Here is a 27668-nt window from a genome sequence, read left to right as displayed (position 1 = left end):
GAAAAGCTAAAGTACAGATGTGCTCCTTGTGATTGGGTGTAGGTGCCCATACAGATGTGCTACAGATGAGCAGGAGCTGGCCAAGAGCTGAGGAGTCACCTCAGCAGGGACAGCTGCACTGGGATATCCTTGTCATAAAGCCCCTTGCTCCATCAGAGCTGTGTTTTGGGACTGTGTGCTCGTGCTCCCTGTGAGCAAGCCCTGCCAGGAGCCTTTTCTTATAGGCTGAAAAGCTGTAGTGTGGTACATGCTTGTTTCTTTGCAAGCATGGCCTCTTAACTCCTGACTTAACACTTTGCTCTTCCTAGCATGTTTCCCATCCTGCTCCCTCTCAGCCTGCATTGCGCTTGTCTGAAGATCTCAGCTCTTGGTTCCTTCAGGACCTGGGGAGCCCCATGCAGAGTCCCCTCACCTGCCGTAGGGCTTGTTTGAGGAGCTAAATATATCCCAGCCACAGCTATGAATTTAGGATAACTAATACATCTAACGCAAAGATTTGGAGCTGTTCCAGGGCCAAACAACATTTTCTTCCCCAACAGCCAAAGACTTGTGGATGCTAAAATAACTAGGGACTAAAACTTGAGTTGGAGCAGGGGATTTTCAGACTGAACCCAAGAAAAACTTTCTAGCAGTGAGGATGACCGTGGATGATTGCCAGCATTTTGGTTGTTTTAACACCAGGGTACAGAGCGCTGTGGAGGGGTTGGGCTGGGGTTGGATGCTGCCTTGGGATGAGTTCAGCCCCCCAGCCCCATTCCTGGGCTGTGATGCCTTAAAAAGGGGAGGATAGACAAACCATAGGCACTGGGATGAGGTTTGAACCACCTAGGTGTTGGTGAGCAGAGGATGAGCGAGGGCTTCAGGCAGCTGAGGAATTAACACACGAGGAGCCTGAGGGCATGTCTGTGCCAGTGTGGTCTACATGCCTGATCTGTCTGTTTCAGGTCCCTGTGCAGAAGCCATGTTGTCATAATTAGCTGAAATGTTTCTTCGCTAGCATTTCTTTTCCCTCTCATTTCGTCACATTTGTCTGCATGAAACAGTCACTTATTGTCCTGCCACTGTGTTGAGATGTACCAGGCTGTGGACGGGACCTGCTGCTGATCTCAGTTGGCCTCAATAGCACAGCTTGTTCTGTGCTATTGATGGTGATGGTGCAGCAGCAACTGGTGTGAGTCCTAGTGACACGGCTAAGAGCAGCCCCCGTGGCCACTCCATGAGAGGCTCTGGCCACTGAAATGTGCTAATGTGTTTTTAACCCCTTTTCTCTTCAATCACATGAAGTATCATTCTGCTCAAATACTTGATGTTCCCTGGGACCCAGCTCTATGCCCCTATGAAAGGTCAGATTATCCCTCCTTCCCAGCTACTTCTGTAACAAACGCATTTCTATCTATGATCAATGCCTAATGAGCTCAGAAGCTACTGAGTGCTTCATAACAGAGCCAAAGTGGAGCAGAAAAGGGAGAGAGATGGCTTTGGGCTTGGCTGAAGGTGTGGAGACACAGGAGTTGTACCCACCAGAGCCCAGACTTTGGATGCAGCTTTGGATGAAAAGGATAGCTCATGCAATCTTGGGTTACACAGTAGGCAGCAAACCTCTATTCTTGCCCTTTTGCTGCTCTTTGGCTGATGGTTCCTGCTTGGTTGGTTGGATTGTTGGCTTTTTTTTTTTTTTAGGCAGCTGGTTGGGTTATTTGTTGGTTCATTTGTTGTTTGGGTTTTTTTGGATGGATGGTTGGTTGGGTGGTTTGCCGGGTGGTTGTTTGAGCAGGTGGTTGATTTGTTGGGTGATTTTGGAGATACAGCCTCATGGAGTTTGGCCTTTGGTCATGCTCAAGATGGGTCTCTTATGGTACAGATTGCCAGGTGACAGCATCTCCCAAAGGGCGTCCTGGCTCCTCTCCATCACTTCAGCCATGGTTGCTCCGTTCCATTGTGAATGGAGTCCCTTCAAGTCCTTTCTAAGATATTGAAGCATTTACTTAATTTCCAGCTAGCTAACCCTCTCTGGTGCAAATAGACACTTGAGTAGTACACCCCGTTTCCTTTTTGTCCCACACAGGACCTCAGTCAGGCCAGGAGGCATACATACCCCTGTGCCCACTACGCAGGGTGTCACTGCACGCCGAGATCGGCTCTGGGCAAGGTTCTGCCTCAGCTCCGGAACCCACGGCTTATCAGGCTCCGCTCTAATAGCACGGAGCGCATCGTGCTGATCCCAGCAGCTTCCCGGGCAATCAAACCCTCTTTCTTCCCCGCAAACAGCACTCGGCCAAAGGTCTGCAGAGCTGCACACCACGGGCCGACCTGCTCAGGACCGGCTCGCAAGCCTTTACGTCTGAGTCGGAGCCAGCCAGCCCCTCGGAAGCTCCTTTCCACCTCGCTAACACCGCCAGCTCCGAGCCCGGCTTTCCCCGGACCGGGGCCTACAGCCCCCAGGAGGCGGCGCGCCCGGCCCGCCCCCCGCTCTGAGTGGCCCCGCGGTGCGGAGCGGGGCGGGCCCGGCGCGCCCGGCGAGCGAGCGGCAGAAAGTGCCACGACTCCAGACGGGCGCGCGGCGAGCGGGGAGCGACCCGGACGGGTAGGCGGCGGCGGGGCCGGGTCGGGCGGGGGGCGCCGCTTCGCTCGGAGCCGCGGGGGCTCTGCCGGGGACCCCCTCACTGCACGCACCCCCGGCTGCCGGCGGGGTCCCCGGGGCGCGGCGAGAGGAATTCCCGCACTCCCCCGCGGCGCTGCCGGGGGACCCCGCTCCGGGCTCGGCAGCCCCCGGCCGGCTGTCAGCGCTCCGAGGGGCCCTCTCCACGCCTCCACGTGCTGGGGGGTCCCGCTGCGAGGGGTCCCGGTCCGTGCCTCTCCGTCCCCCCGGGGGGGTGTCCGGCCGGGATGAATGGCCCGCGGCGTGCAGGGCGGTGCGGAATGGCGACGTGTGCAGGCGGCCGGGGAGGGGCCCGCACCGCCGGATGATGGACGCGGCTACGCCGCCTCTTCCTCCCCCGACCGACCCCTCCTGCGCTCCCCGGACACCCCCGGGGCTCCCTGCCGCGGCCCCGGCTGTCCCGGCCGCATTCCTGTACCCGCAGCTCGATGGGATCCCGTAAGCTGATTACCCGCGGTTACGGAAGGTCACGGCTATGAGACGATCGTGCTTTTTCCGTTCATCGCGCTAGAAAAAAAGACCTCGGGATGTCCTCCTCCTGTTGCAGCGGGGTGCGGGGAGAAACTTCAGGAGCTGCTGGCGGTTTCGTGCTTGGGAAGAAGCTGAAATCTCAGCTCGGAGTCTCGTGTGCTGGGCCGGGCAGCTGCTGGGGGAAGGCAGAGGGAGAGGACCGCTCTGCGGGCTGCACGGAGCCCGGCTCGCTGCCCTGCGGCCCCACGCACCTCTGCACCTCCTGACTCCAGCGGGAGGTGCTGCTGCGGTGCTACAGCCAAGCACAGCCCTTGGGTGGCAGCGCGGGAGCTGCAGGGAGCATCTTTCCCTGTCTGCTGCGCTCTGCCAGGGCAGGGCAGCCAACGCGTTCTCCTTTGACTGCGTGGGGAAATGAGATCTCTGTGGCTCCTGTGTGACCTGCTGAGCTCCGTGTGTGTGATGATGGGGCTGTGCACTGCTCTGTGCTTACATCTAGCAGGGCCAAGTGTTCCCAGCTCTGCTTCCATGGACTAATGCTCGGGATAAACAGGAGTGGCTGTGTGAGGAGGGTTTCCTGGGCTGTTATCTGAGATTTGGGGAAGTTTGGTTAGCGAGCAAAAGGCACGCTGAAGAGTTAAAATGTGGATTCATGTGGGTTTTTGGAATGTGAGCTCTGTTTTTTGAATGTGGAAGGCTGGTCGTGTCTGTGCACCGCACTGTGGGCAGTGGGCTGTAAAAGGCCCTTGCAGGAGAAAACAGTGTGCCCCTCTCCTCTGCTCTGTGTGTAAGGACAGGTATAGGGGACTGCTGTGGGCACAGCCGGTGGGACGACCCAAGTGCAGACTGTGGCTGCCAGGACCTGCGTCATCTTGGGTGTGAGGTTTTGGCCAGGCTCTGGAAAGGTGTTCTGGTGCCAGACTGGGGTTTGCACTGTTTCTTCTTTTTCCCTCCTTGGCTCCACGCAGCTGCTTTTGGATGTGGTGACAGCAGCTGGTGGGGTTGGGTGGTGGTTGCCAGGAGTTGGCAGTAAGCCTTCCCTAAGCTGGAGCACCAAATTTGCTCTAAACGTGTATATGTGATAGTATGGGCTTGAGGAGGGTTTATTCTTACCAACATAGGTCACTTTGTTCCGTCTTCTGACAGCTGATGGATGCTTTGGTGTAACTCTAAAACCAGCATTAGATCATGGATATGTGTTCTTCAGCCTTACTTTCTATTTACTGTGGGGAAGTCCTCCCTTTTCCCCAGTGTATTGGAACACGTTGCCCAGAGAAGCTGTGGTATCCCGTCCCTGGTGACACTCAAAGCCAGGTTGGATGGGACCCTGGGCAACCTGAGCTGGTGGGAAACAGTCTTTCCTGTGGAACTGGATGATCTTCAAGGTCCCCTCCTACCTGTGCCATTCTATGAGGCTGCCCATCCTGGTGGAGAAGATCCCAAAGCACTCTCCCTGCAGCAAAGACACCTAGCACACTGGGGCAGGGTCTGTGTTATCCTCTGGGAGCTCGGGCAGTGCCTGTTCAGTGCAGGGTGGCTGGGTCCAGCTGGCACAGAGCCTCCTGTTCACTTCAGACAGGGCTGTGAGTTCCCTGCTCCAGCTGTTGGAAAGGAAGAGCCTCCCAGGTCTCTGCCTTCAGGCACTGAGGTTTTGCAAAGATGCTGATCTCCTTAGCTTTATTCTTCTTTTTGCCTCCTCCCCCCCCCCAGCACCTCCTTCCCTCCCTCCTCCTCAACCCACAACCCATTATACAGAGGAAATTTGATAATGTTTACAGTTAAGTGTGGGGTTGGGAACTCCTGATAACTGGGGGCGTTCTGCATTTTTCTGATTATACTTTGAGACAGGATGGTCAGAAACCACATTTTGGCATGTCCTGGAAAGCACTCCTTTGCAGATGAATGGCCCAATTCAGTATCCCATTCGGGGTTAATGAGCCAGCTTAGGGCCACGTGGAGGTTGTGCCCTGATAGGAAGAACCTGAATGGGACGGTGGGGAAATGATGGTCTTAGGAGTTTGGGACAAGGTTTGATTAGGAATTCAGCAGAGTGGAGATGGCAGCACCTTGCAGTAGCTGCTCTCTGCCTGTCCAGTCTCAGCATCCAATGCTGATCGTGGTGTTTGAGTGGACAAACTGAGCCCCTCTTGCCTGCCAGCTGATAGCAGAGGTGGAAGGAGAAGTGCCACATCCAGAGCTCCCTCCACTCACAAGTCTCACTCACTTCTTCCTGCTGGCGTCTGTTGGGGAGATGAGATAATTTATGACTGTGACTCTTTTTTTTTTTTTTTTAATTTTTTTTTTTTTTTTAGCATGAGCTTCTGACTTTTATTGCTATTTGCATTTCAAGGAAATGGTTGGAACTTGGTTCTCTACATGGCGTACGTGCGCACAGCCTCGGTGCTGGGTTTTCTCCCCAAGAGCAGCGATCTGGCAGAGTGTGATCACGGCACGTCCATGCTGCAGGAGCTGTTGCAGGATGGCTGTTTCTGCATTTGGAAGCAAATAAGGAAAGCTGCCCTGTACATGCTTTCATCCTGTTTGTTAGAAGTGCCACAGGTATCGCCCTACAGTCATGCTAAAGCCATCTCAGATGGCATGCAACAGGTGGTTGCTAGTGCCTGTGATTGCATCCCTCTTCTTCTCTTTCCAACTTTTTTGTTCTTCTGGAGATTGCTACCAGTGAAATTAGTTGCAGCAGTATAACTGGATCACTGTGAATAGACAACGTAGTGGAGGAGCACAAGCATAATGATCTGCAGCTTGGTAGCCCTCCCCAGATGTGTGTGAATCATGAGCATGATTCTTCATGAGTCTTCAGTGCACGGTGGTATTTGGAAACACAAATAATTCTTTTAATTCCCTTGCAGAAGTGATTGCGTTTTTTTGGTTTTCCCCTCACTGTTGCTCTGATGTCTTGCAGGCACAGAAGAATAAGGCAGGATGGATGTGTACGATCCTCAGACGTTGGGTGTTGTGGTCTTTGGAGGCTTTATGGTGATATCAGCCATTGGGATCTTCCTGGTGTCCACCTTCTCAATGAAGGAGACTTCTTATGAAGAAGCCTTGGCAAAGCAACGTAAGGAGCTTGAGAAGACCAACCAGCACAAAACAGAGAAAAAGAAGAAGGAAAAACCTGTTGAGAAAAAAGGAAAAGCAAAGAAAAAGGAAGAAAAACCTAATGGAAAGATACCGGAGCAGCAAGTTACTGAGGAAGTGACTGACTCTTCCAAGGATGTGGTTCTTCAGCCTGCTGTGGTGCCAAAGCCTGTAACAGTTGAATCTCCAATCCCAGCGGTGTCAGTGCCCCCCCAGGAAAAGGAGAAACCTGCTCCATCTCCTAAGGAAAAGAGGAAGAAAGAGAAGAAGGTGGCAAAGGTAGAACCTGCTCCTAGCCCAGCACTAGCGTCTCCTCCTGCCAGTGTTCCCAAAAGCTCTCCTGTCTTGGAGGTGACCCCTAAGGAGGTACCTGTTGTGGCTGTGCCACCAGTTGGCACGCAGCAAAGTGCTCCGGTTGTCAGCTCCATCCCCATCAAAAAACCTGAGGCTCTTCCAACCCATGAGGAGCAGAAGCATGATGGGCCAGTCAAGAAGAAGGCTGCATCCAAGAAGAAGGCTGAACCAGGTAGGGCCAAATTCCTCTGCATGTATTCCCACTGGGTAAGCAAACACAGCATCTTAGTACTGCTAAAACAGAGCTGTCCTGTTCTGAGACTTTTAATTTCTTTTTCTTCCCAGTTGGTAACAGGGTAACTGTAAAATGGCTGCATCTGGTGAGATGGATGGTGTGTGTTGAGGTTGGTTGGGAGGAACTTGTTCTGGACTGCCATTCTCTCTAGGAGAAGGAGAATTGAAGTTAACAACTTACTGATTTATTTTCAGTCTGTAATGTGTTGCCTCCTGCTTTTGGGTGTCCTGCGTGGTGCTTATCTCCTTAGCTCAGCACACAGGCATTAACAAGCTATAGGTTCCTCTAGGATTCATAGGATTCATTGTTGTATTGGGGATCTCTTAGCAGTTTTGTATACCAGGAATGAATGGGAGCTCCAGGTACTTCTGGGATAGGAGCGGCAGCCAGGGTGCTGGTCAGCAGGGTGGAAAACAAGGATAAGGAGCTCCCGTATTCACTGGGGTGTAAATAGGTGTAGGCACAGTTCTGTAGCTGGATTCCTGCTAATCTTTGCACCAATTTGAAAGGTTTGCTTTTTTTTTTTTTTTTTTTTTTTTTGATGTTGCTATTTGGGTAAATGATTCTTATAGGCTGAGGCAACGCTGATTGGAGATGAGCTCTTATCACTTATTCACTTAGATAGTTTTTGGGTTGCTCTGATCATCTGTGCCTTTGAGTGTGAAGTACAGATCCTGCATGTCTTAAAAGCCAGGACTGATGTCTTAGGTGCTTCCAAAGGAGAGCTTTTGTCAGTGTTTGTGCCACGACATTGTCTGTAGCTGGACCAAAGCATTATTGACAGCCTTTTGGTACCTGCTGTGGTCTCTCACTTTATTGGAGGCAGAAGTAATAAATTATCCTGTTGCAGATAAAAACTGAGATGTTCAAAGACATGTCCTTGGCACTGAAACAAATGCCAAACCTGACAGAAGGGGATTGAGGTATTTTTCTCTTGTGTGGCTTTTTTTTCAGCCTCCTGCATTGCAGGAAAGCTTGTTTACAAGTGGTTGATATGTACGTGGATCCCAGGTAATGAGCTTTGGTAGTAGGAGCTGCTCCCCTTGACACACGTGAGGGTACCTGATGTGGTAGTGCTGAGTGAGCTCTGTTCCTGGGGCTCCAGGCAAGGAATGATCTGTGTCTGCAGTGCCACATGTTTCCTTGGGTTTGAGAAGCGGCTCAAACCTCGCTGTGCTTCCCCTTAGCAGCTCTGCCAGGGCAATGCTGTGTGAGGGCGTGAGGCATGAGGTGGAGGCATTTCCACCTCAAAATCAATTGGTGAATCGTCTCGGCATGGTGTAGGCTTCCCTTTGCAGAGCAGAGCTGGGCTGAAGCAGGCTGCTGTGCTATGCTGTGGTTTGGCAGGTTGGCCCAGGCCCATTTGCCAGCTGTGAGGTGGTGTTTGTGTCATGCCCTCCTTGTGCAAAGATTGCTTGCGCAATGCTGGCCGGAGATGGGTGACATTTTGCTGATGCTCCACCCAACAGGACCAGGTTGAGGGAGATGATGTGCTGTCCTGCATCCGTATGAGTGAAATGTGAGCCTGGCTCCTGAGCAGTGCAGTGTTTTACCCCTTCTTAAATGTGTTTTCTATGAGGTGCTGCCACCATTGTGGCTGCTGGGCCCAGTTGGGCCCTGTAGTGGAACCGGCCCCGGACAGCCTGGCAGAGGCCCTTGTGTCCCCAGCAGGGGTTCTGCTGGAGTGGGTGACCTTGATGCCCACTCCTTGCCCAGCTCCAGGGACTCCAAGCCCTTCATGTTAGCAGAGCAGTAGGGAATCCTAGAATCTCAAAGTGGTTGAGGTCAGGAGATACTTCTGGACTGCACACATTGGGCTGGTTGCTAATTTTAAACATCAGTTTTGGGGTTGAAACTTGCTGACGGATTTGGATGCTCTGCCATCATCCTAAAGTGGACTCAGTTCCCCCTTTTTTCTCCCTAGCACCTGCTGACTCAGATGGGCCCCTCTACCTGCCCTACAAGACACTGGTGTCCACCATCAGCAGCATGGCATTCAGTGAGGGGGAGGCTCAGCAGCTCATTGAGATCCTGACAGAGAGAGCGGGCATCGTGCAGGACACCTGGCACACGGTAGGGCTGTGGGCACCCTCATGGCCACCCACTGCTGCTGCTTCTGCCTCTGTCAAGCCGCTGCAGGGAAAGCTCCAAGTCTTTGGGTGGGCTCGGGGTCCTATTGACCCCACGATTCAGTTCTGGAGGCTGAAGCTTCAATGGAAGTCCTGTCAAAGCACTTTGGATGGCTTCTGCCTGTGGAGCAAGAGAGTGGGTTTGGAGATGGTGGTCCCCACTCATGTGCCACCTCACTTTGCAGGCCACGCAGAAGGGTGACCCAGTCGCTGTCCTGAAGCGCCAGCTGGAAGAGAAGGAGAAGCAGCTCAGTGCTGAACAGGAGGATGCAGCTGCTGCCAGAAACAAGCTGCGGGAGTTGAACAAGGTCAGCACTGTGCAGCCTGCCCAGCATCACGACTTTGACAAAGCATCCAGGCTGTGAGCCTCTTAGTCCCCACATCTCATCCCTTTGAGATGGCCACAGTCTTTGTCCATTTGCCTCTGCCTTGCTACCGGCAGGACTATGCGGCAGGGAGAGGAAACGGCAAAGCCATCCAGCACAGTTGTGTCACTGTCCCACACAGCCCATACAACATAGCCCAGCCACCCAGCAGTAGTCATAGAATCACAGAATGGCTTGGGTTGGAGGGGACCTTAAAGATCGTCTAGTTGCACCCAGGGTCTCCAACTGCTGGATTGAGCACTAATTCTGCTTCTGCAAGGGGTGGTGGGTGCTCTTATTTTTTTTTTTTCCTGCTTTGTGCCCAAATTTTGTCTGACGAGCAGGAGAAAAAATCCATGGTTTTACTACTTTCTCACAGCTGGCCCACTGTGGAACAACAGTGGCATCCAGTGGCCACAGAGCCCAAAAGAAGATGCGGGTAGAAATGTAAGTGCTGAATGACTTAGCTGGGCTGTGCTGCCTTGGTGTAGGGGTGCCCGGGTAGCTGGTAGCCCTGAAATGGCTGAACTTCTGAATTAGGCAGCCAAGTGTTGTGCTCCCTTGTAAGGAGGAAACGGGAGCCTCAAGTACTAAGCAGGCGGCTTCTCTCCATGCAGGAACTGGCAGCTGAGAGGGCCAAGGCAGCAGCCAGTGAGAACAAGCTGAAGGAACAGCTGGTCACCCGCGAGCGGGAGATCACTGCTGTCCAGGCACGGATGCAGGCGAGCTACCAGGACCATGTTAATGAAACGCAGCAGCTCCAGGGAAAGGTAGGCTACTGGATGTCCTCTTCTTGCTGCCTAATGATTTTTCTGGGGTTCATGGAGATGCAGAGTGGTGCAAGGAGAGATCTGACGCTTGAGGAGGTGGGAGTGACTCTGATGTTCAGTTCTTCAATGTGGGCTTTAATGAACCGTGTTGCTCAAGGGGGAGTGAGTGTATGGGAGCATCTTAATGAGACCTCGTGTTCTGGGGGCTGTTGGTGTCTGTAGACTGATGAAGGGGCAAAGCTCTGTGGCACATCCTTCGTGTGTATGTCCCAGGCTGAACCGGGATATTGCATGCACTCCATAAAGCAGTATAACCTCTGTTGGGCTGCTCTAGATTCGGGCCCTGCAGGAACAGCTGGAGAATGGCCCCAACACACAGCTCGCTCGCCTGCAGCAGGAGAACTCCATCCTGAGGGATGCGCTCAACCAGGCCACCAGCCAGACGGAGAGCAAGTAAGCCTGTGGCTGGGGTGGGGGCAGAGGCTAAGACTGCCTTTGGGCAGCAGGGATTAGCTCTCCTTTGGGCTTGGCCTTTCTCACTTAGTGAAGGGACCTCTCCCTGCAAAGCCTATTGCTGGCTAGAGGTAGGAGTGGGAGTGAGGAAGTGTTTGCAAATGGCTTTTGGGGTCAGGCAGGAAATGAAGATGTCTTTCCCATGCTGTGGCTTGTGATACTGTGGGAGGACAGGGGAAACCCCCTCTGCTGTGAGCCCAGGGCTACCTGTGCTGCTGCTTCAGCCAGCAGGCAGCAGGAGGGAGGAGGGAGCAGGAGGCGCTGGAGCCCTTCCCTGCTTAGGTGAGCTCATACATCCTGACCCAAGAAGAAATTCAGCTGGCTCTTTGAAACGGGTGACGGTTTTAGGGAGCTGAGACGTGCCTGATGCCTGTAGAACAAATATGAGCTAGATAGAAGAATTTCACACTCCTTTTTATAGAAAATGTGAAATAGCTGGTGATTAACAGCAGTAAAATAATTACAGACTCGACTCCAGATGCTTAGAGAACTTCCTCTTGTGTCTGGGAATACAGATCCTCATGTCTTCTACTTCATAAGAAAGGAATGTCTCCTGTGATTGAAATACGGCTTTTAAAAAGTGATTTGTCAACTTTCCACCCCCTCCCTGAAGAACCAGGCGGGCCCTAGAAATAGGAAAATGCAACCACTAAAATGCTTCGAGTCCTATATCAGGCCCACAAGCGGTTGTATTCCTCTGTAAGTAACACCAAGGATACTTGACTGTCCTGCAGGCTAAGAGAACCCTGCTTTTTCCAGGCAAAATGCTGAGCTGGCCAAGTTACGGCAAGAATGCAACAAGCTGATGAAAGAGCTGTCTGAAAAATCAGAGGTGCTACAGCAAGAGGAGCAGCAGAAAAAGAGCTGGGAGATCAAAGCAGCAGCGTCAGAGAAGCAGATCGAGCAGCTACAGGTCAGGCAGGCGCTGCCAGCCTGCTCCACCAGCTTGGGCTTGGTGCCCTGCAGGAGGGTCTGTGCTAGCTGCAGCTCCAGCCTGGGCTGGGGGACAGCTGGCTTGGGCTAACCAGGAGTGTGGGGCTTTGCCAAATGTTTTCCCTCTGATCTTGTCTGAGTTGCTTAATCTCCATGTGTTTCTGGTCATTCTCTCTGCAAACTGTAGAGGGTTGGACAGAGAGAGAGGATTTGCTGCGAGAGCCAAGTCCTGCAGTGTTCTGGGTTTGTGACCTTAGGTCTTTTTTCTTTTTTTTTTTTTTCCAGTGGAAATGGGCAGCTGCTTAGAGCAAAGTGTCATATACATACAGACAGCTCTTTCCCTGTGCCAGCCTTCAAAAGGGAAAGTGCTCATGTCAGACATTGACTTCTCACCCCCCTTTCTGCAGGGAGGGTGATTGTGAGGGACACTGGCTATAAGAAACTGAAGTTAGCTGTTGGGAGACAAGGCTATGTGCATGCTGCTGGGGGTGTGCAGACATGCTCTTCGCCCACATGCATGCACATACCTTACCCTACTCAGTAACATTGTCTCTCTCCGGGTTGGTTAGGGGCTAAGTGGCTCAGATATCATTAAGAGTAACTGAATTTCATGGGATGTGGGGACATCAAAGGAGCTTGTGGAGAGATGACTATCCACAGCTGGAAAGCAAACTGCTTTGCAGATCTCTTCATAGTCTCCCCTGTGTTAGTTTGTCACATGCATTGTGGCTTTCTTGTAGCATCACCAGCAAAGCCCAGGCAGCATGAGACTTAGTTAAAACCATTCTTGTCACACATCTGTGGGGCTGGTGTGAAGGTGTTGGGGAAACCCAGACTATATGTGCTGCTGGGTGTACTTGGTGCTGAATGGGCAGGGAGCATCTGGCCTTGCCTCCTGGTCCTGCGGAACCAGACATGGGCAGGCACCACCTCCTGGTGGTGGTTCGAGCTCTGGTGGCAGGAGGGAGAGGAGCACCTGGGAGAAGGAGGGCTTTTTCTGCAGCAGTGTTCCTTTCTGTTCTGTAGAAACCCCCCGAGATGTGATGGGAAACCCGCTGGCCTGCCCCAGCTTGTGTCTGTGCTTGTGCAGATGAGAGAGCGAGAGAGTGAACCCGCAGCTCTGTTTTCAGGCCTGTTAATGCTAGCACAGGAGATAGAACTGTGGCTTTTTTGTTGTCACCAGGGTGTGGCTGGGTTGTTTGTTTCTTTGGGTGCTCAAAGGCCACCTCCCAAGTACAGACTCGGGGCAGGCTGTGGTAGCAGTGTGTTGCCAGCGAGCAGGGGGAAGCATCTTCTGGTAGGACAGTGCTTGTGCTGGGGCTTGGCTAAGCCAGGATCTGGGAGCAGTGTAGGCACTCAGTGTTCTACCTCTTCATTTTCTGCATGCCTGAGGGTGCAGTCCTCCTTTCAATGGACCATTTTTGAGCCCCTATTGCTTTTGCAGTCAAGCAACAGAGACAGCAGGGAGCCTGGTTGGTGATGAAAGCACAGTACTAGTGTGAGGGCAGAAGCTGCCTTAAAGCACCAACTTCTAGGCACACTTTTAGGAGAACTTCTCAAAGGCTGTCAGCTTGTTGCATGCCTTTATACTGGTCGCATAAGCCATCATACTAACTGCAGGGCCTCAAAGCTCAGAGCAGTTCTGGAAGCATCATGCACACAAGCTCTGGGCTGCTGGTTGCCTTTTCCTGTCCTTTCCACACAAAGCATTGCAGTGGTGTGATGTGTGGAGCTGCTGATTTTTAGCACGTGCCTCATACTCCTTGCTCCTCTTTCTGCCTTCCCCCTCTAAGCACACATCTTGGCCTCTCCTCTGCTGCTTTCTAAGATGGAAAAAAAAGTCTTCTCTGGCCCAAACCACATGAAAAATTCCACTGCTTGTGGAAACACGTGGCTGGGCGTCTGAGTCTCTCTGATGGCAGTGTCAGACCTCTACATGCTGGGCTGAGGCATCAGCTGCCTGCATGGCATCTGCTTTCTGGGAGCTAAAAATGTTGAGGATGACCTCCTTGGTGTAAGGAGCTCCTGTGATATCCTGTGTGCTGTTGGCAGGGCATTCTCCTCATCTCCCCCCCCACCGCACGGCGGCAGCTGTGAGTGTGGTCAGTAAATAGAGCTGTGCAGTGCCTGCCAGAGTAAACCTGCAGCAGAGAAGTTCAGAGACATCAGTGTGTGCTGCTGAGCGTGGGGTGTTTGGGCTCTGAGCATCGACTGGGGCTGTGCAAAGGGGAGGCTTCCTGCAGTGCACTGTGTAACAATGCTTTTGGGTTAGGTATTAGGAAACATTGCTTCTCAGAAGAGTGGCGAGGCAGTGGCACAGGCTGCCCAGGGAGGTGGTGGAGTCAGTGTCCCCGAGGGGGGCTCAAGAACCATGGAGATGTGGCACTGAGTGATGTGGATAGTGGTGGGGATGGGTTGATGGTTGGACATGATGATCTTATCTTAGTGGTCTTTTTCAATCTTAATGACTCTATGCTTCTATGACAGAATGGCCAGGATTGGAAGAGACCTCGAGGATCATGAATCTCCAACCCCCCTGCCACATGCAGGGCCATGACTGGGGCTTTCAGAGGGTTTTCAGCACTTAGCTCCCTTGCAGACTGGGGGGGATGTTAGCATGATGGCCAAGGTGCCTGGTATGCTCTTTAAAGCCTTCTTTTTCTGCCACGCAGGCTACACACAGAGAAGTGGAGGTGACACTCCAGAAGAGATTGGATGAAGTAAGCGACGAGCTTCGCAAAACCCAGAGCAGCTACAGGAGCCTGGTAGCAGATGCAGAAAAGGCCAAAGGGCAGCAGCAAAGCATTGCTGGTGAGGATGATGAAGCACAGGGATAGCTGTGGGGCAGCTGGAAAGCAGCAGATTTTGAGCTTTTGAGGCTGAGTGTTGGATGGGGCTGTTGAGGGCAGGATGGGTAGACCTGGGGATGAGTTTGGCTTTCTAGCATCAATACAAGCAAGACAAGGGGCTGGTACATGGCTGGTGCTGCAGGAAGAGGCTGTGATCCTCTCCTGGGTTGCCACTGCAGTGCCTCTGTCCTGTGTCAGCTTGTGCTGTCTCACATCCCTTCCTGCCTATTCTGTGCCCTTGGAAGGCATCCATGGCCAAGACTTCTTTGGCCAAGGGTTGTGCTAGGGCAGGGCAGGATGGGGAGTCTCTAAGTCTGTTGCACTACCTTAGTGTATTTCTCTCCCCTTCCTCTGGCAGAACTGCAGACCAAGCTGCTGAGCTCTGAAACAGAGGTCAAAAGCAAATTGCTGGAGCTGGACAGCTTGAAGGGGAAACTGCAGGATGCCAGCTCAGAGAACACGAGGCTTCTGGAGAGAATCAAATCCATCGAAGCTCTGCTGGAAGCAGGCCAGATGAGGGAGGCAGAAAAAGACAGAGACCTGCAGGTCCTGTGCATTTTTAATTTGGGTGAGAGGAGGAAAGGGGGTTGCATTGCTTTGTGACAGATGTGGAAGGGATCTGACTGTGCCCAGCTGGAAGTGGGTGGTTCAGCTCTTAGCACCAGGCCCAACCAGGTGTTTTTGCACTGTGATATTAGTATCTGTGTTATCTGCTAGCAGATCTTCCCTGGGGTACCACTGAAATGGCTGATCTGCATCACTTGTGTAGGAAGATAATGAAAGTGATTTCTCTGTTTCTAGGCAGCCAATGAAGCAGAAATGAAGCAGCTGCAGCTAAGGTATGTCTGGGTGCTTTCTAGCATATACAAACTGCTGCTTCTTCCAACTTGCTGTCAGTGCATCCCAGACTTTGCCCAGTGCTGAGCTGTGTGGATCAGTACTTCCTGCTCTCCCTGTTAGACAGCCTAGGGGGACTGTGAAGCCAGGAAGATGAGGTGAATCCTGGTCAGTGCAGCTGTTTAAGGTATTAATTGGTTCCAGTGCTGGCCTGCTGGCCCCAAATAACAGCCAATCCATTCTGAAGTGACAGTTTAATTGCTGCCTGGCACGTGAAGGCTAACTGTTCATGTACAACTGGCTGGGGAAGTTGTTGGGGCTGAAAGTGGATGAGGACCTGCAATGTTTCTAATTAAAGCCTGTGCTCAAAGCTGGGTTATCCAGATCAAGGATTTGGGGACTATTTCAGGTGAGTTTGGGGTGTCTTGAGGGATGGAGATTCACCACCTCTCTGGGTCCCTGTTCTTCTGTTTGACATCTACTTGCATCAGAGAAAAAAGATTTCATGGCATCTGATTGGAGTTTCCCACACCACAAGTTGTGGCTGCTGTCTCTCACCCATGTGCTGGGCACCTCCGAGAAGGGTCAGGCTCTGTGGCAGAAGGAATTCTGAGGTGCCCTTGCTGAGAGCAAGCACCCAGAGTTCCCCTAAAGGAGGGCACCTGATCAATCTGAGGTCCTGGGACCCCAAGATATTTGAGTGATTTGTGTCAGGGACTTAAATCTCCCTTGTTCTGCTCAAGATGAGAATTCTTTTGGGGCAGATGATGGGCCTGAGGCTGTGGAGGGAAGCTACGGGCTGTGAGATGTTTAGTTGGTGGTGCTGATGTGTGGTTACTGGAGATAGTAGGATGATGCCTTCAAAATGTGGAGCTGTGGGCTGTCTCAGCCTAATGAGCCCTGAATGAAAGCGTGCTGGGTGTGGTTCCAGTTGTATGATCCAGAGCTTGTGGCCTTTGGCTCAAGTTGTTGACTTGTTCTAGATGTGCAGCCAGACAACTACTTGCTTATTATTGCTGTTAAGAAAACTGGATCCCACTCCAGCATTGCCATGGTCTTTCATTTCCTGGTTTTAATCCCAGCGAGTGCAGTCTGCTCCCTTTATCTCTCCATCCAAGTTCAGCTTCCCACTGCTTGTGAATCCAAGAGCAGATCCCAAATAGGGCTGTGGTCCCATACTCAGAGCTCACTGCCTGGGATGGAAGGTGGAGATGGAATTTCACTCCTGCATCATGCAATTCATCGTACCATTCCAGGCTCCAGGAGAAAACAGACCAGCTCTCGTCCTTGGAAAGGGAAGCAGCAGAGCTGCGAGAGGCGATGGAGCAACAGAAGATAAAAAACAACGTATGTGGAATGAACTGGGCTCAACTATTGCTGCTCAGATTCTTTTTCCTCTAAAACCCAAATCTTTGGGGTCAGAATGTTAACAGTTGCTCTCTGGGCACCATGGGCTCTTTCAGCCCCATGGAGCAGTGGGGTATCACTTTGTCTGCCAGAGATTGGGAGAGCCCTGGCAGGGTGCATGACTTGAGTGCTTCAGCTGATGGGCTCCATGGTTGGAGGTGTCCCTCCTCTGTCCTCCTGGGCTCAGAACCTATAAAGCAGAGAAATGCTGTCCAGCAGGGTCAGGGCAGTTCCTCATTGCCTACCTGCTCCTTTTCCCTCTACTGCAAGGCTGCATGAGTTATTTGGAGGCAACACTGCAGCCTTCCGCTAGGCTTGTGTCCTCTTCAGGCAGCTCCGACGGCTGCTTTTGGAGTTGGTCTCCATCCTGCTCTGTTTTGTTCCTGCAGGAGGATTTGAGCCTGGTGCTTTGGGCAGCTGCAGGGACGGAGGAGAAGGGAGTGCATGTGGGTGGTGGGATGGGGGATCCTCGGCAAAAGTGGCGGGCTGCCCGTTTTCCTGAACGGAGGCTTTGAAATCCTCCGCAGTGCCAACAAGCAGCTTGGCGGCCTTCAGCGTGGTGTGTGGCAATAAGCCTTGTGTGTGTGGTCTCGGCAGGACCTTCGTGAGAAGAACTGGAAAGCAGTGGAAGCATTGACCGCGCTGGAGAAGGCATGCGAGGAAAAGCTACTTGCTGCTACAAAAGCAAAGGTGAGCCCGGTATTTCTCTTCAGTAATGGTGCCAGTGTTGTAGGGGAAGCGTTCAGCCTCCCCAGAGCCACCAGTTGTTTGCTCTGGGCTGCCTGCCTTGTCTTAGGAGCAGTGCTGGTTTAACTTTCTCGCCAGCTTCCTCAGGTCTTGTCCTGAGGCCTGTGCATCCACTACAGATTGCCACTGGGTAACCAGGACTGTGGATGGAGGGGGAGGGATGTATTAGTGATTCTCTGAGGCCGTGTTCTCTGCTTGCTGGTTTTCCCATGCCAGCTTACCTGTGTAGGCACAGAAAAGCAAGGCTGGTGCTGCCAGCCTGGCCCACAAGCACCCGAGTCCTCCACCCCATGCCTCTGTGTTCCTCCTGCAGGAGGAGTTGGCCCACCAGCTTGATGTGCTCCAGACACGAACCAAAGAGACTCTGCTCTCTGCGCTCCCAGAAGTCACTGTGTCACAACAGGTGGGTTCCTATCATTCCAGCCCCCTTACAGAGTCTCTGCCATGTAGGAATGACAGGCATCTAAACGTTTTTTTTTCTTTTCCCCTCCTCGTCCTGTTTTTCAAACTCAGGATTATGAGGCATGGCTACAAGAGTTTAAGGAGAAGGCTGTGGACGTGCTAAAGCAACACACAATTACAACAGAGCCTGTGGTAAGTGAGGGGGCTGGGAAGTAGAGGGGCAAGTGAGTGCTTAAGTCGCTTTTTTCTTTTTCTCATTTCTCTTTCTCCACCTCCCTTTTCAGGATTCAGCACTTAAACTGAAAGAGGCAGAGGAAGCGCAGAGCACTTTACAAGCAGAATGTGAGCAGTACAGAGCTATCCTTGCAGAGACAGTAAGTTACAGCTCCTTGTAATATGTTGGTCTTCTGCTAGAAATACAGCTCAGTTTCCCAGCAGATCATGGGCTGCTGGTGGGCTTTGCACAGTATGCTGGCGCTGCCATGGAGATGATTATTCCCCAGTGAGACAGGGGAAGTGGACAGGCCTGAATTGTATCCATTCTAATCAAGTTGGAAGCCTTTCTGGATGTTGCTTGAGACACAGTGGCACGTGCAAGGGCGCTGTTAAGCAAAGGGGTTAAGGCAGCTTGGGAATTGGGTGTCCCCAGCCCCACCTGGGGCACCTGGTTTTGTTGCCGATGCATTGCCCCAAATTGCAGCGGCTCAAATCTTTTGAGAAGAGATGGATGTTCCATGGCACCCAGCCCTGGTGGCTGCCATGGTGCTCCATTTGGGAGGGCTGCAGGAGGCTTGGGCTCAGCTGTGGCTTTTCCAATAGGAAGGAATGCTGCGAAACCTGCAGAAGAGTGTGGAGGAGGAAGAGCAGGTGTGGAAAGCAAAGCTCACTGTCTCTGGAGAGGAACTCCAAAAGGTGCGTGCTTTGGGACATCCGAGTGTGTTGCTTGTGGAGCAGAGAGGCTGTTAGCTGCAGACTGGATGGTGACCCTATCTGTTCCTGCCAGCTTTGGTCTCTGAGGCATGAGACCTTTCTCTTCTACCTCTTGTCACAAAATTAACAGACACGAAGCTCACTTAAACCCTTCTTACTCCCGCCTTCCTGCCCACTGTATACTGGAGGAATGGGTTGCAGCTCTCTGGTACAGGCATGATCATTGGGAAACTACGTTACTGCTTCAGTAATTTCAGCTCTGGAGCTTGGAAGTCAGACTCAGCCCTCCTGGTGGGTGCTGGCTTGGCTGAGTCAGGGCACGTGCCGTGCTCTTGGACTCCTATTTTCAGGGACTTGGCTTGCTCTTGGTATCTAGGTTGAGTTTGGCTTTGGTTGAAGTTTCAGAAAGGAGCTGAGGTCCAAGCCACGTACTGTGAATAGTTTCTGGTCCAGCTGTCTGTCTAGCTTTGGGTACCTCTCTCACTGGCTACAAAGCCAGCTGGCTGCTGCTGAAGAGCCAGTGCTCTCCAACTGTCTGGGGGAAAGCATGTGTCCTGAACTCCTGTGACTTAGCTGGGGTCTGGGAGGGCTTAGCTGGTCACACCTCTTCTGACTTCAGTTATCTCTGACTTCACTATCCTCTTGAATGCAGAACTGAAATAAAGCTATTTCCCATGGTCTGGTTGCTCCCCATCCTGTAGGTTCTTAAGGGGCTGCAGAGAGGTGGGAGAGCTCTTGTACAGGAGATCTCTAATTCCACTGCTGGATGTCTGGCACTGAGGGCGGCAGCTGTGCTGCATGGGGATGACGTGGCTGCTGGTGTGTGTGTGTTGGGATGGACGTGGCAGCTGGGGCAGGCTCTGAGCAGCTCTGCCTCTCTGTGGAGAACAGGGGAATTCTTCTGTTCAAATAATTCAGCAACCGTGATGTCCTTCTCTCAAAAATAAATCTGGGAATGCCTTCTACTGATGATTTTTTCTTTCTCTTGGCTTAGTCACAACTCCAGTTGAAATCCCTTGAAGACATGATAGAGAAGTTGAAAACAGAGCTGCAGAGCACTGACCAGGTAAGGTTTTTGGCTTTCTGTGTTCCTGGCACAGGCACTGGGCAGACGGCTGCTGTGCTTGCGCTGAATGGGAGCCCATCTCCTGATCTACCCTGGGGAAGGTGGGCTGCAGCATGGGATGGGTCCAGGGTGTTTGGCACCTCAACCCCCTCTGCATTCTTCCCTTTTAATCCAGCTAAAGGAATACATCTCTCTCCTGGAAGCGCAACTGGAAAATCACTTGCAGACAGCCAGCTCTGAACGCCAAAACTACACAAAAGAAGTTGAAGGCGTAAGTGTGGCAGATGTTACTTTAAATATTGCTTCTTCTAAGTTGGACTCACCACCCTTCCACTTTTTTGGGGGGGATTTGAGGAGTGCCCCGGGGAATTTGCAGGTTTGCAAATGAGGAGAACGTAGCTGGAGATGTTTGCTCCAGTCTGGGTTGTGGGCATCTGGTGTTGGGATAAGTTGGCAGGCGGATGGAGATCTATATGGAGATGCCCACTGCATCTCAGTACCCCATGGGATTTCTGTGGCTCAGGTCAGGTGGAGCTGTCCCACAGTTGCCTCTTTGAGCAGCCATTAGCAAGTGATGCTATCACTGCTTCTCTGAGATGGTGTTGAATTGTAACAATGCCTCCCTGGGCTGCAGAGCTCCAACATGAAGTACATATGCATGTTTGCCTTTTTACCTCTCTGAGGGCACCAGTAGAAGGGCTGACAATGGGGCTGGGAGATCAGAGGGCAGCAAAACGGGATGGGGAGTGGCCAGAACAGGACTTCTGTATTGTGAGGTAGGCCACAGCCTCTCAGAGATGTGGCTGGAGATAAAAGCCCAAACTCTAATGCTCTTCCTCACCTCTGCTTCCTGTTTCTTTTCACCAGCTGAGACAGCTCTTATCAGAGTCCCAAGAGCAGCTGGAGGCAGCAAAGACAGAAACGCAGAAGCAGAGCAAGGAGCTGGCCCTGGTAAGGGGGTGATGCACCGCTGGGACTCATCTGCCTGCATGCAGGACTGCTGCCTGGCCTCAGGGCAGCTCACAAACCACAACCCAGGGTTCATCTGCTTGCTGGTGCCCTGTTCCTCTCTGCAGGTTTAGAGGCAGGAGGAAGGCACAGTCATCACATGGGCACACATAGTGCTCCCAGCCTTCCCCACACTGGAGACTGATTACTCCTCACAGACACTTGGAGTAGGGTTTTAGGTGCTGCCCTGGGACCCTAGATGGGATGAATTAGCTTGTGTATGCCATGTGCATAGAGGTTGCTTAGAGGACTAAAAGATGGGGCTGAGTTTCTGCAGGTAAGTGGGAGAGAGGCTTGGGATAAAGGGCCAGGAGAGCCAGCAGACCTGCCAAAACCATGAGGGCTTTTGTTTTTTAAATCATTACTATGGTTGTGAGACAGCACTTGTTGCCTTGCATTTTAATATTGGAAGTGCTTCATTGTTTGGAGCTCACCATCATCTGACTCACTGAACAAACTGGTGCAGCCTTTGCTTTTTGGGGAGCTTGGTGCTGGATGGTCACTGGCTTTAATCTCATTAGCTGGGCAGGCGGCTGTAAGCACTGAACTTGCTTGTGTTCATTCAGAAGCCTTTCCTTTCTTCTGGACAGGGTTTGTTTGTTAATCCAAACATTCATCTTTCAAACTGCCCGTGTTAGATGCAGAACCTGAGATGGTTTTCCCAACATTTCAGCTTGTGTGCAAGTAGAAGGGCTGACAAAACTGGTCTGCAGGTCCATATGGATCTTGTCACAGGACAGTGCAACTGAGGCAAGCTTGCTGGTCCTTCCTCCAGGTCAGGCAGCAGCTGAGTGAGATGAAGAGCCACGTGCAGGATGGAGAAGTAGCGGGGTCACAAGCTGACCTGGGTGATCCCACACCCTTTGAGGTTAGGGTGGTGAGACTGCTGCCTGCAGGGTCACTGACCCTTAACTGTGTCCCTTGTCCTGTCCCCCTGTCTCTAACTGCATGGAAAACTGCACGTGGCTTTGCTGTTGTCTCCTGTCCTGTGTGTATGGGGTCTGACAATGGAGGCTGTGGGAAGCTGGGCCTCGCTCCCTTCAGCCACATGTTGAAGGTCTTCTCTGAAGCAGGACAGGCTGCAGAAGAGGACATCCTGACACGGCTGCATGGGAACCCTTTCCAGCAGGAGGCTGAGGAGTAGGATTATAGACCCTATGTAGGAACAGAGGCTCTGCAAATCTTGCTGGAGCCGGGCTGAAGGCATTATCCACAGCTGTTCCTTTGCAGGCTAACACCTCTTGCTGGCAGCGACGCTGAGCTCTGTCTCTCTCCTTTAATCCTGTTAACTGTGGAACCTTCTCTCGGGCACTGCTTTGGCACACATGAGGATCTGCCACATACGTCATCCCTTGTTGTGCTGCTCAAGAAGCAAGCAAACTTTGGCAGTGCCCAGGCTCCCCATGGCCATCCTCCCAGCTTCTTCACCCATTGCCCTTTTGTGCCCTGGGGAAAGCTCTGGGCTTTATTTCTTTGGTACGGCCCAGCTCCCCACCGGCTCGTCATCCTCATGAGCTCTCCCTTTGTTTGTTTTCTGCGCGTTTCTCCCCTCTCCTATGCAGTTGAAAATGCAGCTGGAACAGAATGAGGCACTGATGGAGAAGGAACAAGAGCTGAGGCAAAAGCTGGTGCGGGAGCTGGAGGAGGTGGGTGCTGGGCCAGGAGTGCTGATGGCCGGGCTCTTCGTGCTCCTGGCCAAGAAGCGCTGCCCTCCCGGTGGATGCAGTGCACCCAGCCGTCTGCTGGCGGCTCCATAGCCCAACTCTACAGCAGGGCCAGGACGTGCTGGCTGCCAGGGCAGGAGGTGCCCGCGGCTGTGCGCTGGTGTTTAATGAGTGTGTCCCCCTTCCAGGCACAAAGCTCAGCGTGCAGCTTGCAAGCAGAGCTGGAGAAGTTGAGACTGGCTGAAAACGCAGCAACTTCAGACACGGAGGAGGCCCAGCATCTCAAGGTGATGCAGCTGACCTGGTCCCTTGCTTGGTGCTGAGCCAGGACGGCCAAAGCTATATCCAGGCAGTACTTGGGGCGTGATTCATCCCCAATGGGGGTGGTGGAGCAAGGTAGATAGTTCCCAAAGGAAGATTCTCCTTGCCCCTGTGCAATCAGAAAGCTTTGATAGGGCTGAAGAACAGCAGGCTATGAGTCACAGCCCCTCACTGACCAAGGTAGGGTGATGCTCTGAGCTGACTGCCTGAGCTCGTATACAGGCTGGGATTCCCGTAGAGTGGGAGGTCACAGAACCATAGGATATCCCGAGTTGGAAGGGACCTGTAAGGATCACTGAGTGCAACTCCTGGCTCTGTACAGCACTACCCAAATTTCAGACCCTGTATCTGAAAGCAGTGTCCATGTGCTCCTTGAACTCTGGCGAGCATGTTACCACAACCAGTTTTGTGGTCACTGTGCTCTGTTGAAGTTTGCAGCCCATGCTGTCCCCTGGGGTTGCTGGGTCCCCTGCGAGCAGGGAGGCTGAGGCATATGGGTTCTTTTCACTCCCATCTAGGAAAGACTTGAAAAAGAAAAAAAGCTAACAAGGGACTTGGGCCAGGCGGCAACCAAACTACAGGAGCTACTGAAGGTTACCCAGGACCAACTGGCCAAAGAGAGAGAAACGGTGAAGAAGTTGAAAGAACAACTTCATGAAAAGGTACTTGTTCCCAGGACTGGGACAGACACCCCAGCTGTGGCAGTTGGCCATCCCCTCTGCCACTGGTGGAGGTTGCAGGAGTGTGTCCTGTGGTGGTTTAAAATGGGATGCAGTGGGGATCCTACTGCCAGAAACCATCTGGCCTGGCCGGCTTTGGGCAATGCCTGAGGCTGTGGTGGGTGGTGGTCAACGTTCTCCCTGCCCACAAGGGGAGATCTGGCCCATCTGGGAAATGCTTTGCTGCTTATCCTACAGTGAGAATAAAGTTGGGACCCGGTTGAGTAACTCACCTCTGTTCTCCTTCTCCAGGGGGAAGAGGACAGTTCGAAGGAAGGGACTTCAGTTTGATGAGTCTGTGACCTAGAACGTACCGTTCGACTTACCAAATGCCTTACACATTCCTAAAACAAAAATATATGCTGAATTTATTGTAGATAAGATACAATACAAGCCATTAGTGACCCACAACCTAGTTTTGAAACTTAAGAAAAAAAAAAAAAAAAACAGAAAAAAAAGCAACAGTGCAGGCGTACATTTGTAAGAAAATCTTCATACTGTTTTGTACAACCATTCATTCCCCTGGGTGCTGCTCTGGCCGGGCTGGGGCCAGGACATGACCCTCCTCGAACCCACGAATGTGTGAAAAGGGAAGGCTGTGTTTGTACATCAACTGGTGCAATTATTATTATATATATAAATATATATATATATATTATTTTTTTTTTGAGTGAAAGAAGTGTGAAAGTAAGACCCATGATGGAAGGAAGCCACTTGTTGATGGGTGGCTCAGGGCACGTATCCTTCTGTGTATTTTCTGGGTGTCGATGCAATTAAAATGACGTAGTGGGGAGAGCTGCTTCCTGCTTTATTTCTCTGGTTATTTTTCATGTTGGCAGGCTGCTGGGCCTTGGGCGTGACTGAAGGATGACCCTGCTGTGGCCAGAAGTGGATCCTCTGCTCCTTGCTGTGCTGTAGCAGCTCTCCCCACTGTATTTTCTCCAGTATGTGTGAAGGAGGTGCAGAGGCTGAGGCCACAGGGGGATGCAATGGGATGGCTGCTCCTAGGGACAGGTATGGAGGCTCTCCCTGCTGCTGGTGGGAGCAACAGAGACTTCACACAGCTGAGGCTGGTGGGCATCCCCAGCACAGCCTCGTGATCGACACCTCAAGGCTGCAGTCAGTGGCTCATCAGTGGAGGCTGATGGTGTCTCCTGCCCTTTGTAACCCACCAGAACAGCAACCAGAGTGGGGCTGAGTGCCTCCCACCCCAGTGCCACAGGGTTTTTGAGGTGGAGACTGTGGACTTTTGATGTGGGATGGAGCTTATGCTCCTGGCTGGAGAGGAGCTGGTGGCTGCAGGCTGGTGGCCTTGGGCCCTGTGCCCTCTGCTTCCCTTGCTTCCAGCCCTCTGAGCACAGGAGGCTGAGTGCCTGGCTTCTGCCTGGCTATACTAGGCTGCTGGAAGGATGTGCTCATTGACCCAACCCTCACCCTGCAGCCATCATTAGCCATCAGCTTCCTCTTCTGGCTTTGGGAGGCTCTACTGACCCAGGCAGTAACAAAAAAGCAAAACCAGGAGAAACCAACCATAGGTTGGAATGAGCTGTTGAGTGTAAGGGGGTGGGCATCATCCAAACAGCAATCGGTGGTGAGGGCCCCAAAACAGCCAGCACAGCAAAGTGATGAAACTCTTTGGTTTTTGGGTTTTGCTTTCGCAACAACCCGTTCCTTCACTCTGCTTGCTTGTGCAAAGCAGCACACGCTTAATGAGTGTGCACACAGGAGCAGTGAGGAAGCTCTTCAAGTACACAGCCAAAGCAAGGAGTGTGGACAACAGCATGCATGCTCAATGGGCTCCAGAAGCCAGAGGAGTGCAGATTTGGTGTCCTTGGCATGAGGGATGTACGTGTACTTTGGGACATCACCCAGCTTCTGTGTATGGAAGGGAGAGAGGAGCTGGAGTTGTTAAGTAAGGCTGATGATGGAAACAGGTTGCTGGGGTCTGGTGGTTAAGCTTGAATTCAGGTGCCTGGTGTGGTGCTGCTGGGATTTATGCTGTTCCATGGAGCCATGAGAAGGGGAAAGCCAACAACCTCCTGAGAGGCCAGGGTCGCCTCTCAAGAGGGCCAAGCCCTCACCTCAGAGCAGTGGGATTTCACACTGCACCCACCCCTGGAGCAGCATTGCTCTTTCAGGCAAGCTGTAGTGCTGGCTCATTACCCGGTCAGCAGGTTGTGATGCAGGGCAGGTGTGAACAGCAGCCTGGGTGCTGCAGCCAGGTGGGTCCTCAGTCAAAGCTCAATGGCTCTGCTTGTGTTGTCTTTTCAAGAAGGTCTGGGTGATTTGGGAAAAGCCACGAATGAAAGGATTGGAAAATCGTAAAAGGAAACATCTTTGCAAGTTTTACAATAGCTACAATTGTAGAAGGGCAAGATGAAGTTTGGCTTGCTAAGTAACTCCATGCTGTGATCAACAAAGCTGAAGGCAAAGTAACAGCCAGCACAAGAGCACAGTAGCAGAGATCAGGCTTGTGCCTCAGGGTTTGCACCAAGGGCCCTAAAAACTGACCAAGTGAAGCTGGGACCCACCCAACCACAACCAAAAACACCTCTTGCCTCAGTCCCCGACTGAAGCACTCTGCACCCAAGTTCCTGGCTTGAATGCTTTCACGTGGTGAGAAGCACCCTCCTGCCTCTGCATCTGACTTCCTTCCCCCTTTGTTGAGGCTCTTCTCTAACCAAAAAAGGAAATCCCAGGGAGAAGTCCACCAGCTTCACCAGGCCTGAATTGCTCTTCGATGTTAGCTGCAGTCTGGAGGTGTTAGTTATCAGTTGACTCCTGAATGGGAGTTCCCCTTATTTGTCAGGCAGCACCACTCCCACTGTGTCACTGGTTTTCTTATCTCAGCCTGAACTTTGGACAGACACCAAGGTACAGAAGAGCTGTTTTTATGGAGATGGTTACTCCCTTGTGCCAGGTTGAAAGTTGAGGAGGGAACAGGCCGGGAGCACCCACTGATGCCAGTTTAGTTTCCTCTTCTGATAGGATCTCGCTGTAGTGGATCATATCAGAAACCCTTTGCTCCACACGGGTACCACATTAGAGCACGTGGTCAATGCTTGCCTTTGATTAAATCTTCAAATACACAGCACAGCCAAAAAGCACAGACACTGCATTAAGCCAGGGAGCAGCACTTCCCTGGTAGCGCTCTGCTGAAAAGCAGCAGACCAAGCAGCTGTCCCTACGTACCTGGCAGAAGGGGCAGCCTTTAACTTCCTGGGACAGGCCAGAGGAAGCTCTCCGTTCTGACAGGAGAAGCAGCACCAAGTAACTGACACAGGCCTCCACGGTGAGATGCTTCCCATGAAGCTCCCCCCCTGTGGCCATCTGGGACCGGAGCCCAGAAGGAAGGGAGCAGACACCATGGTGGATCCTGTGACTGCCACAGGCTGCTATGCACTCAGCTGCTGAGGTGTGCGAGGCCAAGGAAGACATCAACAGGCTGCAGAGACATGGACATGCTTTCTCCCCCACTTCTCCTTCCAGCCTCTTTTCCCCCGCTGCAAACTGGAGAGGAATCAGTCACTGACCGAGGGGAAAGAAACCCCATTTATTTAAGCTATTCAAGTTTGGCACACACAGAACATACCACAGTAACGCACTGGAGGCTAAGGGTTTTTTTTTCTTTTTTTTTTTTTTCTCTACAGACATACAGGAAAACTCTATGCAACTTCCATGTACACATTACACAAAGGAAACAGCTTTAATTAACCACTGGTGAAACATGGAAGCTTTTAAGATCTCTGTAGCTGGCACAGGAATGTTCTCTACCCCCCCATACAAAAGGCATTTCAGGTCAGACTTTCTAGTAGGTGATATTTCCATGCATTTCTACAGAATTAAAGAAGCTAACAGACAAAAAGCCCAGATCAAGCCGTATTAGTCAGGCTGATTGGTTCTACCAAGTTAAATCAATAATAATTATGGACAAATGGACCAAGTGACCAAGACTAGGGCTGAGAACACCACTTGTAATCTTTTGCTGTTTTCCAAGTGGTTCTTTCTCATTGTACTGCCCGTAACTGGAGAGCTCCAATGGAAGAATCTGCACTTGTCAAAGCCTCAGAAGCATCTGATCCGCTAGGAAGCGTTAATGGAAAAAAGGTAGTTCTAAATTAACCTATGCCAAAGGAAAAGCAATTTTAATAGGATCATTCAGTTCAGCCTTGGAGGAGATCTCAAGACACTTC

The 27668-nt window shown here is 52.0% G+C and overlaps 1 protein-coding gene across 4 annotated transcripts; it reads left to right on the top strand.

Annotated features, from left to right (window-relative positions):
• The first annotated feature begins 2502 nt into the window (after positions 1 to 2502).
• On the top strand, positions 2503 to 24268 carry RRBP1 (ribosome binding protein 1). Of its 4 annotated transcripts, none has more exons than XM_042879623.1 (24): positions 2503 to 2584; positions 6051 to 6752; positions 8740 to 8888; positions 9130 to 9252; positions 9927 to 10079; positions 10414 to 10532; positions 11352 to 11505; positions 14198 to 14336; positions 14733 to 14920; positions 15176 to 15213; positions 16468 to 16558; positions 17216 to 17308; positions 17679 to 17768; positions 17879 to 17959; positions 18052 to 18141; positions 18587 to 18679; positions 19692 to 19763; positions 19939 to 20034; positions 20631 to 20714; positions 21547 to 21639; positions 22334 to 22417; positions 22624 to 22722; positions 23275 to 23418; positions 23728 to 24268. In XM_042879623.1, the coding sequence occupies exons 2-24, from the start codon at positions 6071 to 6073 to the stop codon at positions 23764 to 23766; spliced, it is 2994 nt and encodes a 997-aa protein (XP_042735557.1). In that variant the 5' UTR covers positions 2503 to 2584; positions 6051 to 6070; the 3' UTR covers positions 23767 to 24268. The 4 variants fall into 4 exon arrangements, with proteins under 4 accessions (XP_042735557.1, XP_042735574.1, XP_042735582.1 ...); XM_042879631.1 differs by lacking the exon at positions 2503 to 2584 and adding an exon at positions 3010 to 3097; XM_042879640.1 differs by lacking the exon at positions 21547 to 21639.
• Positions 24269 to 27668: the final 3400 nt, after the last annotated feature.

Source organism: Lagopus leucura, unplaced genomic scaffold, assembly GCF_019238085.1.
Source record: "Lagopus leucura isolate 7727_CA_CO unplaced genomic scaffold, USGS_WTPT01 Super-Scaffold_73, whole genome shotgun sequence".
Classification (NCBI taxonomy): domain Eukaryota; kingdom Metazoa; phylum Chordata; class Aves; order Galliformes; family Phasianidae; genus Lagopus; species Lagopus leucura.
Note: the sequence above shows the minus strand (reverse complement) of the source record. Positions and strands in the feature narration are given on the sequence as shown.